General features: G+C 42.2%; 1 protein-coding gene across 1 annotated transcript in view; it reads right to left on the minus strand.

Moving 5' to 3' along the window:
- Positions 1–12,079: 12,079 nt before the first annotated feature.
- Positions 12,080–16,926, minus strand: part of LOC121434724 (ATP-dependent translocase ABCB1) — a 78,096-nt gene continuing 73,249 nt past the window's right edge. Inside the window, exons 27-28 of the mRNA XM_041633644.1 lie at positions 14,755–14,901; positions 12,080–12,712 (exon numbers count right to left, since the gene is read on the minus strand). Coding sequence (XP_041489578.1) covers positions 12,506–12,712; positions 14,755–14,901 — 354 coding nt within the window. The 3' untranslated portion in view covers positions 12,080–12,505. The remainder of the gene's footprint in view (positions 12,713–14,754; positions 14,902–16,926) is intronic.

The raw sequence follows: 16,926 nt of genomic DNA on the forward strand, positions 1-16,926 counted from the left end.
GAACAACCACAGTTAAGGCATAGGTGCTAGCTTATCAGTGTGGCAGGCCATGGGGAAATTTCTATACTGACTCACCTTCAGCGTGGCCTTTCCTTTGGTAGCCACTACAGTTTTGGCAGGAAAGAAGTCTCTGAGGAGATTCTAGATGCTTTATTCGTGGATCCCACAAGGCAGACAAGAGCCGGCAGAGAACGCTAGCCACCACACATCCAGCAGCCTGGTCTGGCAAGAGCTGCAAACTTCATCAGGGAGGCTTAGCATAGCCGGAACTGCTCCAACCCGCCATCTTGAGGAAGATAGCTGTGCTGCACACAATCTACCATCGTCCCTTTTGGAATCATGACTGCAAGCTGAGCATGCTCAATAGTATATTCTTTGAATTGGGTATGTGGAGCAATGTGCTAACCCCAAACACGTCCCCATATGGCTGTGAAGGATACAGCTCTTGTAATAGTCACAGGGCTGTTTCTACCTACTGGTAGCTAGCAAATCTTCCTCCTCTTTTATGTTGAAACTCTGCTGGTTTGGGCCTCATCGAGATGTAAACCCCCGAATTCAGTTACAGAAGACTTAAGTAGAAAGTGAAATCATTCATGGCTTCCTAAGAATAGCTAAAACAGGAATGCTCTTTTCAATTACTATTTAGCTCCATAGAAACATGCCTTTGATATTTGAAAATCTTTTTAAAAATTATAAGTAACTTTCATCTGTTTTTGTCACACAGAATCATTCTGGAGTTTCTTTTCAAAATACTTACACAGTTTTTTTCAAACCTCTCCCAAATTATCCAACCCCTTTAATTCTTCAGTAGACTTTTTTTTTTTTTTTTTTTTTTTTTTTCCTATTTGAGAACCATGGAACAAACTGAAGTTCCCAGCAGGGGGAGAAACAGAAAAACAGGCCACATGTGTGTGAAAGATTCTACAAGGCTCATTGAATAATTAGAACTCAGTGACCTGAAGAGCTGTAATGTTCCAGATCTAGGAGCAATTACCCTGGGCTGCCTTTAAGTCCTTAATCCTCATTCTTTGGCCACTTCTGCGTGTGACCTAACATCCTTTTGACTATCAGGTGAAACCTTCTTCAATGTATTAATTTAGCTGCTCACTGGCTTCTACCAAAGCAAATACTGAGAATGTCACCAGATGGTCTCTGAGACCCATAGAGATTGTGCCTCTTTGTGGCAACTCAGCTTCTCAATGTCTCCACCAATGCTTGTGAAAATTGCCTCACTTGAAGTCTTGTTCAGTGAGTGTTAAAACTTCATGTGACCATTTCCATGTTAGAACATGTCATTCAGGCAATCACTCCCAGGTGGCTGAAGAGGAAACCGTTTCTTATTTTTATCAATGTGTAGGTTTTTATTTTTATTTTTTTACTTTTTAAGATATATTTAGCTTTTTAAGAAATTCCTGTTCATTCATGATTGTGTGTCTGTATGTGTATTAGGCATGAGTATATGACCTGTTTACAGAGCACAAGGATAACCTAGGGGTTTCAGCTCTTTCTTCCTACCCTGGAGGCTCTGGAGGTCCTTGAACTCAGGTGGCCACCAGATTCTGTGACAGGCAACCTCACCTACTGAGCCATCTTGCTGGGCCCATATGTTTTAATTTTTTTAAAAAATTCAACTCTCAGAGCACACTATGACTTCCAATTTCAGGGAGAAATTTTCTGCTACAGCTCCGCCCAGGTAACTGTATATTTCTTCTCTAGTTTAAGTTTGGTCCTTTGATGATTTATTTATCAGATGTAGATGATTATCTTATTAAAAACATCTTTCCTTAGATATAAGTCTTGGACTTTGCTCTCTCCCCTTTTTCATCTGCTCCCTGCCTCCTTCTTTTTCTTTTCCCTCCTTCTCTTATTTGCTTGAGAGGGTGGTTCCTGTAGCCAAAGTTGGCCTCAAAATTAAACTCTATAGATGGATGAGTGACTTTGAACTTCTAGTCTTCCTGCTCCCAACTAGTGTCTAGATTACATGCGAACACCACCATGCCTGAATAAACCTGTATTTCTTTAGTTAAGAGAAAAAATAGACCCAGCACTCGAGAAGCAGAGGCACGCAGATCTCTGTGAGTTTGACGCCAGCCTGGTCTACAGAACTAGTTCCAGGACAGGCTCCAAAGCTACAGAGAAACCCTGTCTCGAAAAAAAATCAGAAAGTGGGGGAAGGTTAGATATAGTAAAATAAATTATCAGTATTAGAGCCATGTTCTTTTTTGTTTCAACTTTTACTTATTTTCATTTTATATGCTTTGTCTGCATGTGTGTCTGTGGACCACATGTGTGCAGTGCCCATGTAGGCCAGAAAAGGGTGTTAGATCCCCTGGGACTGAAGTTACAAATGGCTGTGAGCCACCATGTGGGTGCTGGGCATTGAGCTGGCATCCACTGGAAGCGCAGCCAGGCTCCTAACCTTGGGGCACTGTGGCTTCAGAGCCTTTGTTCTTTTTGACTGATCTCTACAAAACTAGCTTCTGTTCAACTATTCCTGGGGTTGATTACTATACCTAATAACCTTTCTTTGCTTTGATCAAACAATTCTAAGTGATCTTTGCTACCCCCAAACAAAAGCAACACAGCGGATAAGAGGAAGTCTTCACTGATAAAGACTGCAACATTTCTTAAATTATGACACTTGGAGTTCACGAGCAACCTTGATCACGAAGCATCAAAGTGAACAGTGGTATATTCAAGATGGATGGGTTTCTTTTGAGTGAGCAGTGCTGTGGTCTCACACGAGGCAACCTGCATTGCTTGATAGGCTGTTCAGGGATTCATACTCACTGCTGTTGGTTTTGTCTTGTCGGTTTTTTACTTCCATTTTCGTCTCTTCTCTTACACTCTGCAGTTTACTAAGGAAAAAGTTCTGAGCACCTGTCCACTTTACAGTCCCCCACAGGCTAATGAAAGAATAAGGCTGCAAGGTGTCTAGCCCACCGAGGATCTCCTTCTTGGAGAATAAGAAGGAAAAATGAGGTTTGTAAAACAGGCCAGGCGGGCTGGAGAGATGGCTCAGTGGTTAAGAGCATTGCGTGCTCTTCCAAAGGACCCGAGTTCGATTCCCAGCAACCACATGGTGGCTCACAACCATCTGTAATGAGGTCTGGTGTCCTCTTCTGGCCTACAGGTATATATGCAAACAGAATAGTGTGTCCGTAATAAATAAATATTAAAAAAAAAAACAGGCCAGGTGCTTGGCTTTTGCCTCTGATCTCAATCCCTCTCGTTCACATTCCGAATTTCCAGACAGCCTCCTTCTGAACGTTGCCAGAAATATATTTGAGCAGGATGCCTTTCTGTGACGCTCAGCTGCCTGGACGGTGGCATCCAAGCACCTCTGCCTGATACGACAGCTCTGGAGCCTGACCCCACTACGTGTCGCAAGCCTCTTCTCTAGTTTTGTTTCTGCAGCTCCAGGGTCTTCTGTCCTGCGCAGGACTTTGCTTGTGCTCCAGTCTGCGGGGAGTGCTGCTCTTCCACGTCCTCCTCCTAGAGATCTACCCACCCAGTCTTTTCCCGCTTCTGGGCTCGAGTGGAATTAATTACCATGAGCGCCAGGTAAGAAACGTTAGCGGTCATGGTGGCATCCATCATGGCAGAAATGACTAAGTAATAGCAAATTCACCGCCACATAAATTCGATGGCTTTAGTTTACTGAATATGCCTGGTTTCACGTGGTATTCATAGCATCCACAGGTTCTGTTGCTCTAATCTTAATTACTAATATTTATTATCAATGTCTGTCTGGGCAACAGGCAGTTTGGTGTCTGTTTAAATGTCCTGCATGGACTGAAGAAAACATGTTCGAGCCAGCACCTGTGCACGCGTCCTCACTTCTGGTGGGTGTGTCTGTCACATCTCAGCCTTAGGTGCTGTCTCCTTTAGTCCCAGCTGAAGAGGTTACATTCAGTGGGACTTGTGTGATGCTTTTGTTTTTTTTTTTGTTTTTGTTTTTTTGGACACAGTTGGTGCTGGCAGATGGTGGCTGTTTACTTGCATAAACAAATGGCCCTTTTTTCTTTTCTTTCTTTTTCTCTTTTTGTTCTTTGAGATGTAGCCCTGTCTGTCCTGCGACTCACTATGTAGACCAGGCTGCCCTTGAACTCAGACAGACCCAACTCTCTCATATGCTGTGGAATAGTCCTTCTGTACACTGTGAAGACCCATCTCTCTCACATGCTGTGGAATCGTCCTTCTGTACACTGTGAAGACCCATCTCTCTCACATGTTGTGGAATCGTCCTTCTGTACACTGTGAAGACCCATCTCTCTCACATGCTGTGGAATCGTCCTTCTGTACACTGGGAAGACCCATCTCTCTCACATGTTGTGGAATCGTCCTTCTGTACACTGGGAAGATGTGTTGCTCTCATTGTTAATAAAAAGTGTATTTCTCGAAAGCTAGGCAGAATTTTCAGGACAAAGAAAATGCTGAGAAGAAGAGGAGTGGAGTTTCGGGTGTCAGGAGAAGTCTTGAGCCAGATACAGAAGAAGCAACATGGGCAGTTCATAGAGGAGGTAAATGAGCCTCGGGGCAGCACATAAAAGAATAGAAATGGGTTAATTTAAGTTATAAAAGCTAGTTAAAAGTAAGTCTAAGCTGTTGGCCGAGCATTCTGAAACAGAGCAAATAGAGAATATTAGGTCCATTAAGTAGGAAAGAGGTATATGAGACTTTAGTCAGTACTTACTAGCTCACAAATGATAAATCAGGAGACCTCTCAGCACACTCAAATATATATGTCTTAGGGTTTCTATTGCTGTGAAGACACACCTTGACCAAAGCAACTGTTATAAAGAAAAACATTTAATTGGGGTGGCTTACAGTTTCAGAAGTTTAGTCCATTCTCATCATGGTGGGAATGGTAGCCTGTAGGCAGACGTGGTGCTAGGGAAGCAGCTGAGTGTCCTACGTCTTTGCCTGCAGGCAACAGGTAGTGAAGGGGGGAGGGGCATTGTGTGTGGCTTAAGCATAGATGAGACTGAAAAGCCCACCCCTGCTGTGACAGGCTTCCTCCAACAAGGCCACACCTACTCCAATAAAGCCACACCCCCTAATAGTGCCACTCCCTTTGAGGACTTTTCCCCAAACTACCACAATATACACATATTACTATCTGATAAATCAATGTCAAAATCCTATTTAGCGCTAGTATCACTATTGGCCATTTGCATCAATTAGACTTTTGTCAGCTGACTCTCACATGAAGTTCTATAAAATTCAAATATGAAAGTGTCGAAAAGAAAATAAACATACTAGAGATAAACAGAAGGGTGTTCATCACTCAGGGCTACAGAAAGCTTTCCCAGGTACTCTATAAAACTAGCAACAATACGTGTGAAAAAAATACCTTGACTACATACAAACCCAAAGTTTTTACAGGGAAGAATACATTATAAAGAGATGCAAATGAATAGTAACAAACTGATGAAGAGTATGTTGACCATATGTCACAAACATGCTAGAAAAACCAAGTACATATATCTCTCTTGTGTGTCTACAGAAATATCTTGAAAAGTATTGTCGCGAATCCTTGTGTTGTTGGGATCAAGGACAACCCCAGGGTTTCTAATGGTCCTGATGAAAGGACAAAGGGAACATTAAATTTTGTGTCCTTGTCCTGGAGCAGATGTGCAAGGTCCTCTCTGTGGCTGGAGCCAGGGCCTTGAAGTCAAAGTTGTAGTTTCCGGTGATCCAGCTCTTCCCCCCTGGGCTGTGGTTATCAAAGCTGTGTCTGAAGCATCCTGTGTTCTTTTTGCCAAAATTGTCTGACCTGGCTGTCTGCCGAACTTGGCCATTTCTCCCCTTCAAATAGTTTGTTAGAAACTGTGCACCTAGTAAACATACTTGGCATATTCTTTTGAGCAGAAGAAATCTTTTGTTTGTTTGTTTTGTTTTTTGAGACAGGGTTTCTTTGTGTTTCTTTGAAGCCTGTCCTAGAACTTGTTCTAGAGACCAGGCTGGCCTCAAACTTATAGAGATCAAACTATCTCTGCCTCCCGAGTGCTGCAATTAAAGGTGTGCGCCACCACCACCTGACTAAGAAATTATTTTTATAAGCCCAACTGTTTTATTAGAACAGTCAACAAACATCAAATTATTGCAGGTTTCTACAAAATTTTGCAAAGAATTGCCGTGGGCATCTGTACTGACCTCATAGAAGACTGAAAACGAGCATCCTGAGACCAGCAAGGGCGTGAGAAGCACTTTGAGTAAAGACACCACCACCTTACCATTCAGGAGAGTTTAAGGCAACACAGCTCAAAGCCTGAACTACTCTTTGTTGACTAGGGATACTGAAGCTACCAGGTAGCACCCGTTTAAAGACACCAAAAGTCAGTTGCATTAACCTTCCCAGTTACTGCCCCAAACAATGTCCCAACTCCCTCCAAGACTTGCAGCTTCTGAGAGAGAGGCACAAGTCAAAGGCTCCGAGGGAGGAGGATTCTGATGGCCACTTAGCAGTTCTGGTTTCTTTTTCCATTTTATTTATACTTAGCTTTTGAGTAGGCGGCGCTTGGCTCATCATTCTGGAGCTTTCCGTCTTCGTCTCTATCCAGGAAGACTAAGCGGTTGTGACTCTAAGTGAAACTGGAGTGTTGGGAAATGCTTTACAGACTCTTTGTTGCTTTTGTTAGCCACACATTTTGTCACCCTTGAAGTGGGTAATAGTGGAGAGAAGTCAAATAGATGCAAAGAGGAACCAACTAGTTGAGATTTATAACTTTCTTTATTTGTTTTATTTCTTTGTGTATGTTCATGAACGCAGGGTAAATGTGGAAGCCGGAGGACAACCACAAATGTCATTTCTCAGGGGTCACCCATCTTGTTTTCTGACACTTTCTCTTTGTTACCTAGGGCTCACTGAGTAGATGACGTTGGCTGCTCAGCGTCTACCTCTCTGTACCTCCCAGTGCTGGGAGTATAGCGCATCCCTCATCTCTGCCTTCCACGAGGGTGCTGAGGGCTGACCTCAAGACTTTTCTACTGTTAGGTCATTTTTGGGTCTTCTCTAAAGTTCCCACATCCTATGCCCTGGTGCTGACCACTGGCATTAATCTCTCTTTGCTTCTTGATGGTAGGTTCCATGTGACCCTTGCTGCATGCCGCCAAGCAACAATGGCCTGTATTACCATGAATGAAAATAATCTACTTCCTTTGGTGGATTTTGCCAGGTATTTTTTTCACAACAATGAGAAAAGTAACTAAGGTATGTGCTGAATCACTCCCTTTGGATATATGCCCAGGAATGATAGCGGAACCAAATAGCAATTGTATTTTTAAAGATTTATTTATTTTATTCTATGTCTATGAGTGTTTTGTCCACCTGTATGTAAGTGCACCACATGCATGCCTGCTGTCCTCAGAAATTATAAGAGAGGGTCGAATCCTCTGGACCTGGAGCTATGGATGGTTGTGAGTCAACACACTGGTGCTGGGAACTGAACCCACGTCCTCTGCGAGAGCACCAAGTGATCTTAACCATTGAACCATCTCTCTAGCTCTAGTAATTGTATTTTTAATGTTTTCATGAAGCTATATACTGTTTTCCATGGTTGTTACATTTTCCCCAGCAGTGTATAAAGGTTTCTTACTTTCCGTAGCCTTGACAGCATCTACTCTACTCTTCTTATTTATTATAGAAAATGGTAGTCCTTTGAGCATGCGTGAGGTGGAGTCTCGGTGTAGTCTTCACTTACTGTTTTCTGGTGGATTGAGGATGGTCAGCATTTTTCATCTATTCTTTAACCAGTTTTACTTTTATTAGCTTTTCAGTTGAGTTACAGAATAATGGGCTCCATGAAGATATTTCATACGTGTGTCCTCCTTTCTGCCACACAGAAGCCACACATGAGCTTCCATACATCTGCTTGTGTGAGCAACACCCTGTCTGCTTTCTCCTTTCTACCTATTACCTTATCTGGTCCTCTCTCCCTCTTTTTAGACCCCTCCTTCCCTCTCATTGCCCCTTTATCATCTCTCCCATAGTTTCATTCTGTATCTATTCTGAATCTGGTCTAGTTTGTATAACCTGCAGGTCTCCACATCCACTTTCCACAAAATGAGATCATGTCATTCTTTTTAAATTTTTATTTGTTTTTAGAATTTCATACGAGTACTATGTCCTTTCCTCTCCCTTCCCATCCTCTAAATCCTTCTATATCCCTCCTTCTTGACTTCATATTTAATTATTGTTACTTATATATGTATACACACACACACACAGAGAGAGAGAGAGAGAGAGAGAGAGAGAGAGAGAGAGAGAGAGAGCTGAGTGAGTTCATTTTGTATTACTTTTATGTTTGTGTATGTATTAGAGCTGACTGCTTGGGGTTGGTCAACCTACTGGGGCCTCATCCCTAGAGAAGACTGATTTCCCCTTTCTCAGCTCCAATTAATTGCGTGAAGCTCTTGATCTAAAAGTGGGGCCATGTGAGATTTCCCCCATCCATGTTGGTATGTCAACTGGTGTTGTCATTGTCCAGGTTTTGGTTAAGAGAACATAATGGTGAGGTTTCATGGGTATACCTTCCCTGTCATCTCACAGCAGAAGTCTCTGGCTCCTACATTCTTTCTTCCCCTTGTCCAAGATCTCCCCTGGACTTAACACATAGGACTGTGTTGTAGATGTATCAGTTGGACTTGCACAGCCCACAGTCAGCTGCTGGCTGCATTGTGGCCAGTTGTAGAGACCAACACTCACTGTTTCTGAAGGTGCTATGCATGCTGCCAAGAAAGAAAGCAATCACCAGTCCTAACCAGCTGTGAATTCTGTAAATCACAAGGACAAGCCTGGCAAGCTACTCCCATACATAGGAGTCTTGCCATATGGTTGTTTGGTTTTGTTTTGTTTTTAGAAATCACTATTTAGATTATTTTTCAATTTTTGAAATGGATTTAGATTATTTTTCAATTTTGAAATTGGATTGCTTGGTGTGTTGTTATTGCTTTTTAATGATTTATTTAATCTGGATTAGTAACCATTTGTAAAATAGCTAGAAAAGACTTTGTTCCCACTGTGTATTGTTTCTTTTTTAAAAAATTTATTAGATTTTTAAAAAATACCAATCCAAGTTCCTCCTCCTCCCCTCCTCCCATTCCCTCCACATACCCTCCCGCCCAGCCCCCTCCAGAGGGTAAGGCATACAGCTTTGGGGAAGATCTGCCTTAGCTTGCTTCTGAACTGGGTTATTTCTTTTGATGTGCAAAAGCCTTTGCATTGGATAGAATAGTACTCGCTTAGCTTTGGTTTATTTCCTGAGCTACGGGCATCAGAAACCCAGGAGGCTGCTACTTGTGTCCACATCTCAAAGCACTTCTCCTATGCTCTCTTCAAGTAGACTCAAAGTTTGAGGTGTTTTGTTATATGAAATAGTCTTTTACCTATTTGGAATGGATTTTGATATGTGAGAGATAGGGTTATAGCGTCAGTCTTTCACATGCAGGTATCCATTTGCTGGAAAGTCTCCTCCCCCCCTTGTATGTTTTGCTTAAGAATCAGTTGGCTGGCTTTATTCCTGAGACCTCTTTTCTGCTCCAATGGTCTATGTGTTTGTTTTTATGCTGGTAACCATGTATTTTTGTTACTATAGTTCTGTACTATGCCACGTAGTCAATTATTATAATACTTTCAGTTTTATTATTTTTGTTCAAGATCATTATGGTTATTTCATGTCTTTTGAGCTTACATATGAGCTTTATATATGTTGCATATTTTGTATTTATTTGTGCTTCTTTTGAGAATTGTTTATTTTGTGTACTTATTTCTTGACTGATATTTTGTGTATAATTTTGTATTCATTCATCCTGTAGGATGTCTTGTCACTTTGCTGATGCTTTTTTTCCAGTGAAGAAACTTTTTAATTCCATGTAACCCTGCTTATCAATTCTTTTGATGATTATCTGTACTGCTGGAGTCTATTTCAGCATGTCCTTGCCTATGCTTATATCTTGAAGTGTTTTATGTGTATTTTCCTTTAGCAATTTCAAACTCTCAGGTTTTTACATTCAAGCCTTTGATGTGTTTTAAGTTACGTTGGTACAGAGCATCAGAGAGCCATCCACTGTCATTGTACATGAGGAAATCCACTTATTGGAGAGACTGTCTTTTGCCTAACTTGTGTTTTCTGACACCTACATGAAAAGTCACACAGGGTACCTGCATGAGTTTATTTCTGGATAGTCCATTACACTGATCCACATGCCTGTATTTGCATCAATGCGTGCAGTTTTGTTAGAATTTTCCTGTAGTATAACTTGAAATGAGGGATTATGAAACTGCAGCACTGTTATTTCTGCTCAGGATTGTTTTGGCTACTTACGATCTCTGGGCTTCCATAGGAATTTTAGGATTCATTTTCACAGTTTCACAAAGTATTTCACTGACTTCATGATTTGGATCGTATTGAAGCTGTGGGTCACTTTTGGTAAGACAGCCAACCTTCACCAGATGAGCTCTGAGGATCTGTGCGTATGGGACGTCTTTGCTCTTCTGGTATCGTCATCCAGGGCTTTCTTTAGTGTTTCAGAGTTCATTGACCAGGGTTATTCTTAGGTATTACATGTTACTGATTTATTTATTTTGAGGCTGCTATAAATAAGACTGTTTCCCTGATTTTTCTCAGCATGTTCCTAATATTGGTGTATAGAGAAGCTACTGATTGCTGAAACTACTTAGCTAAGCATTTTCCAATAGAGTCCTCAGGGTCCTTTAATAAGATCCCCCTGTTTACAGTTAGGGATATTTTCATTTTCCCTTTCACTCTGGTGGTTTCGTTCATGGCCATAACATCCTTCAATCATATTTATCCAGGTGCCCTCTTTCGTCCCGTTCCCTGACCTTGTTAATCCCCTTCATCTTCTTGGCTAGTCCTCCTTTAATGTTTTGGGGATTTATTTGTGTTAGAGAGAGACAGAGAAAGAAAATGAAGGAGAGAGAGATAAACTGAATAATTTCCATTGGGGTTGCTTACAGAAACACAGGTGAGGGTCTGTAATTGGGACATGATACATTACTAGTGACTGGACCAAGGAGGAAAGTGTCTTTCTCTTCCCAGCCACCCGCTAACGGCATACAAGCCCGTTGAGCGAAATGGAGCCTCATGAGCCCCTTCCCAGCCACCCGCTAACGGCATACAAGCCCGTTGAGGGAAATGGAGCTTCATGAGCCCCTTCCCAGCCACCCGCTAACGGCATACAAGCCCGTTGAGCGAAATGGAGCCTCATGAGCCCATTCCCAGCCACCCGCTAACGGCATACAAGCCCGTTGAGCGAAATGGAGCCTCATGACCCCTTCCCTCTGATGTCAGCGTGCTGACTGATCCAGCCTTTGTAGATCTTGTGCAGACAGACAATCACAGCTACTATGAGTTCAAGAACGTAGCACTCATGTCAGGATGCTATACGTCTCCTCGCGCCTTCCTCTGCCCTTACATTCTTTCTGCCCCCTTTTCTGTAACGTTCCTTGATCTTTGGAGGCAGTGGTATCTCATTTATGACTGCCCATTCAACAGTTAAGTATGAGTCTGCAGTCACCGCCGATCGCAGCAAAATGAATCTTCTCTGGGCAAAACTGGTGGAAGCACTATTTGATGAATTTGATGGGCACCTCTTCTTCCTTTCTTATTTTATCTCTTTAATTTCAAACAGCCAGCATGTGTGTGTCTGTCTGTTTGTACATACACGTGCATGTTATGTGTTTGCATGAGTGCACATTTGTGTATACTAGTCCATATAGGAGTGTAGGGGCCAGACATCAATATCAACATGTTCTCATTTTCCTTTCTCCTCTTATTTTTGAGACAAGGTCTCTCACTGAACCTGCATCTCCCTATTTTAGCAAGCCTGCAGGATCTGCCTGCTTCTGCCTCTAGCACTGGCATTACAAATGCATGCCACCATACCTGCTTCTGTAAGTGCTAGGGATGTGAGCTCAGGTGCGCATGTCTATGCATCAGGCACTCTTCCCATAGAGTGACAGCCCCCCCATAATAGACTACTTCTTAAGAGCTAAAGAATCCACAATATTCCAACTGATAGATATATAATTTCACATGTATTTTGGACAAGATAATTCAAAGGATATAAAAGTTTAGTTTTACTATATATACTTTATACAAGTATATAGTATACATTTACTTGTATACATATACAATACATTTCAGTAATTTTTGATACATACAATTTGTTTAGCAAGGAAATCAATTATAGTTACAAATGAGAAAGTATAAATAAAAGTATATATTATCAAACATGTATTTTTAATTCTTTTATGTATTTTATAGTGCAATTTAAATGATTACTCTCCATTTGGTGATATATCTATTTCTGTCCCTTTGATACATAGTCTCTGAAGACTCCACTCTGGACGAAATGCTTTTCATTGTGACAGGAAATAGATAACTAGCTATTCTAGTAAATGCTTTCTTTTTGACTTTGATTAAATGCTGTTTATTAATTCAAATATTAAAAAATATTTAACATTTTACATGGTCACAGTTCACGAGCGCTTTGCCCCAGTCTGCACACTAACCATTGAGAAATAGATGCCTTTCTGTGCCAGCAGCTGCTGGTGGGTGCCCTGCTCCTTGACCTTGCCGTTCTGAATCACCACGATCAAGTCCGCGTTCTGGATGGTGGACAGGCGGTGAGCGATCACGATGCAGGTGCGGCCTTCCCTGGCTTTGTCCAGGGCTTCCTGGACCACCTGTTGATATAGATATGAATAATTTGTAATACTATAGATTTTGCTTTATTGATAGAGATTTAAGGTCAATTTTGTTATATGTATATGTATTTCTGATCTTTATTAAGGTATTGTGATTGTGTAGTTCACTTAAAAATGTAATGTATATAGGTTGTTAATGGATAATAATAGTCAAGCTTGTAATCATGTTAGTTAAGATTTTCTAGAGGTACATAGATATATTTTAGATAGGCATTCTTCATATCTTTCAAAGATTATAGAATATGGCATTTTAAATGTTTTAATAACTTAGGACTTTTCATGACAATGAGACACTCTGCTCCTGGCAGCACCAATCTACTTCAAGAGGAAGATGGGCATCGAAGAGGCTCCTTATGGAATTTGATAGCCATTTGGGCAAAAAACTGCTCTTGCCTGGACTATTGCATAAACTGGACACAGAGAACCCATAGAGAGAGGACTACTGAACTTGCCTAAGGTGAGATGATCTTTCGGGGTTCTTGATTCATGAAAGAGTCTGCGAGACATTCTGCAGGACACAACAGATAGTGACTGAACTGATTTTGAATTTTCCTGCTTTATGGAAATGTCTGCTGGATACCATGTGCCTGAAGGCTGAAGATGGATGCCCCAACGGTACAAAAGAACTTTGGGTGACTGTCCAGGCAGCGAGATGTCTCTGTCATTTCTAGAGTCTTAAAAGTTGCTTTTTTCTTGTTTGCTTAGGTAGTATTATATCTTTCTGGAGTCTTTGATGGAGTTAAGAATAGTTAGCTATAGTTATAGTTTTCCTTAGTTATGATAAAGATTATTATAACTTTTACTTGATAACTGTTTCGTTATATGTAATTTTGCTATGTTAAAGTTAAAGCCTTTTTTTTTTTTTGTTTAAACCGAAAAGGGGAAATGATGGAGGAAGGTCATTGGTTAAATAAAAAGAAACTGCTTGGCCCTCATTGGTTAGAAGATAGGTGGGAGGAGTAAACAGAACAGAACTCTGGGAGGAAGAGGAACTGAGCTCAGACTCCACAGCTCTCCTCTCGGGAGCAGACGCCTCAGCAGAGACGCCATGCCCCGCTCCCAGGCAGACGCACGCGATGAGGCTCCGACCCAGGATGGACATAGGCTAGAATCTTCCTGGTAAGCGCACCTAGGGGCGCTACACAGATGATTAGAAATGGGCTAAATTAATATGTGAGAATTAGCCTAGAAGAGGCTAGATAGAAATGGGCCAAACAGTGATTAAAAGAATACAGTTTGTGTGTTGTTATTTCGGACATAAGCTAGCCAGGCAGCTGGGGTGCTGGGGATGCAGCCCCGCCGCCCTTATTACTACAACCTGTTGACCAGTCACACAAGAGAGTTAGGATAAAGGCCATCCTCTTCCTATCGTCCCCTCCATAACCAGCCCCAGGGTTTGTACACTCTGGCCTTCAACAGTAGAGGTGGAGGTGAAAGCACAGATTGAAACCAAGGTATCAGTCTCACCACCAGAGAAGTGAACCCCAGTTTGGACGAGTTCTGAGACAAGAGAAGTCTGACATAAGGTAAGGGCAGTCAACAGAGTCCATCCGACCATTTACAAAAACTCTCTGCCCTCGCCACACAGCAGCCCTCAAGCTGGCCTCCAGTCGGCTCCACAGCTCATCAGGAAGCTGGAGCACAGGGCAAAGCCATCGCAGCAGTAGAAACGTCCTCTGAGCATCTGCCTTTCAGACAGCGGACTCTTAACCTTTCTCAAGCTGGAAGCAGCTGTGTCCAGGGCACGGCCAGACCTCGGCCCTGTCTCCCTGCAGCTCCTCACAGGCTGCCGCAGAGACGCAGGCTGCAGGAACAGCCTGCTGCCAGCATGCAGCTTGCAGGCAGACTTCACAGAACACAGAGGGCCCAGGACTACTCTTCCTTTTATCACTTCAGGCAGGGCTCCTAAATCTCAGCTGCAGACAGATTTTAACTCCACGGGGAGCCCACACAGGCAACCATCAGCTATCTGGCTCAGCGTTCTCTACTGTAGCAGAGAAAGACTCAACTCAAATCCTTACCTTTTCGCTCTCCGTATCCAGAGCCGAGGTTGCTTCATCCAGAAGCAAAATGTGAGGCTGTCTGACAAGGGCGCGCGCTATGGCGATGCGCTGCTTCTGCCCACCCGACAGCTGAGTCCCTTTGTCTCCTACTCTGGTGCTGTATTTCTGTGAATGAAAACAGAGCTGACGACCAAGTGCAAACACAGTGTGATACAGAATATGTAATTTTCTAATATACATAATATATAATATAAAACGTGGATTTAACAGTCAAAATCCAAGTATGAAAACAAAATCTATAGCTCACTCATTATATATATATACATATGCGTGTACATATGTATACACATATTTATATGTATATATAATAACTAGAAAATTTAGTCCTACAAGTTAAAATGGTTCATTGAAGAGAACAACAAAACAGTTTTAAAATGGTGAATTTAATATCCCTGTTATTTTTATGTGTTTTTACATTGTGTTTCTGTGTGTGTGTGTGTGTGTGTGTGTGTGTGTGTGTGTGTGTCTGGGATCACAGGACAATTTGTAATGGTTAGATCCTCCCTGGGGATCAAAATCATGTGTCCAGCATGGCAGCAGACTCCTTTCCTTCCAAAGCGATCGTGGGAACTCTCTGTCTCCTTTCCTAGGGTCCCACTCCGTATCCCAGGGAAGTCTCACGCTACACAGACCAGCCTGTCCGTGAACTCTTCCTGTCTCTTACGAGTGTTGAGAGGACAGATGTGTGACCTTACACCTTATTTTATCCTGGCTAAAACTAGATACCTTAAAACCGTGTGCTTTATGTGAGCTGACCAAAATTTCTAAGTCTAGGAATTTTGCAGTGATGCTATCTTTCACCTTTTGGTCCCATTACGTTTAAGGACAAGATTTATGGGAAATTCAAACAGCTGTATGATATTATCAAAGCTTGTCTTATTCAGAATCTGTACTTGATGCCCTGTGAAGTATTATAAAGTAAAAAAAAAGAGAGAGAGAGATTTTTAGGATGTTAGCATTTGGATCTTTGTTTTTATGAACTGTCACCAACAAGTAAATAATGTTAATTAATTGATATTAAAGAATTATACTTTAATATTTTACCTTGAAAAGTCATTCAAAATTCTTCCTATACTGTTTCCCACCATAGGCAATCACCACTAGTCAATATGACGTAAGAGACAGAAGTTATAGGGTATTCAGAGGATGTGGCATCGTGTTCAACTAGAAAACATTCTTTTCCTATATCTGAACCCTGAATATGCTGAGATTATAATAAAAATGTGGGTTCTAATTTTTATACCTGAATTTTGACTCTTGAGTTCATGTTCTATATGTGTACTCCTTTCTTATTGGTGTGCGTGTGTGCGTGTGTGCGTGTTTGTGCGTGTGTGTGCGTGTGTGTGCATGCGTGTGTGTGCATGTGCGTGTGTGTGTGCGTGCCTGTGCTGCGTTCCTTGGAAACTGTTCACTCTTTTCTTGAGACAGGGCTTCTCACCGGGATCTAGGGCTCACTGACTAGGCTAGGCTGGCTGGATGTGACCTCTGAGGGATCCTCCTCTATGTGCCTCTCCAGGGCTGGGATAAGAAGTTTGTACCCCACCTTTCTCTTTGCCTGGGTGCTGGGGATTAAACTCGGGGCCTCAGGTTTGACTGCAAGCACTTTAATGACAGAACAATCTCTCCAGCCTCTGGAGAGAAGGACCCCAGTAAGGTCTGGGCAGATGCTTGATAGGGTCCCACCCCTGAGCTGTGTCTGCCTCAGAATCGAGGTGCTCTGATGTGACTGTGGAGTCACCAGACTGCAGGAACTCAGCTGTGACTCTTGTGGGGTCCATAAAGACAGTACTGTGACCACAGGAAGGGGGAAACAGACGGGCAGAGTAAGCCAGATTCCAGTCTAATCACTGACAGAGGGGCGCTTAGAGAACAGGTTGGTCTTGAACACTGAGAATAAAAACCATGATGTCCACAGAGATGATCTGAGTAACAGAGAGAGAAAGATCCAAGGCCAGAGGTGGGGCCTTGCTGTTGTCAAATACCAGAGGACAAAATCATTTTAAGAGATTATAGCTATAGTGGTTCTGTGTTTTAGCCTGCATCAGTATTATCGCGGCTTTAAGTCCCAAAGCCTTCAGCCCCACGGCCAGAATATTCTTCTTCACCAGAGATAGGGTGGCGCCTGGTACT

This window comes from Microtus oregoni, unplaced genomic scaffold (genome assembly GCF_018167655.1).
Source record: "Microtus oregoni isolate MIOR12 unplaced genomic scaffold, Mior012 000044F_ref0000062, whole genome shotgun sequence".
NCBI lineage: Eukaryota > Metazoa > Chordata > Mammalia > Rodentia > Cricetidae > Microtus > Microtus oregoni.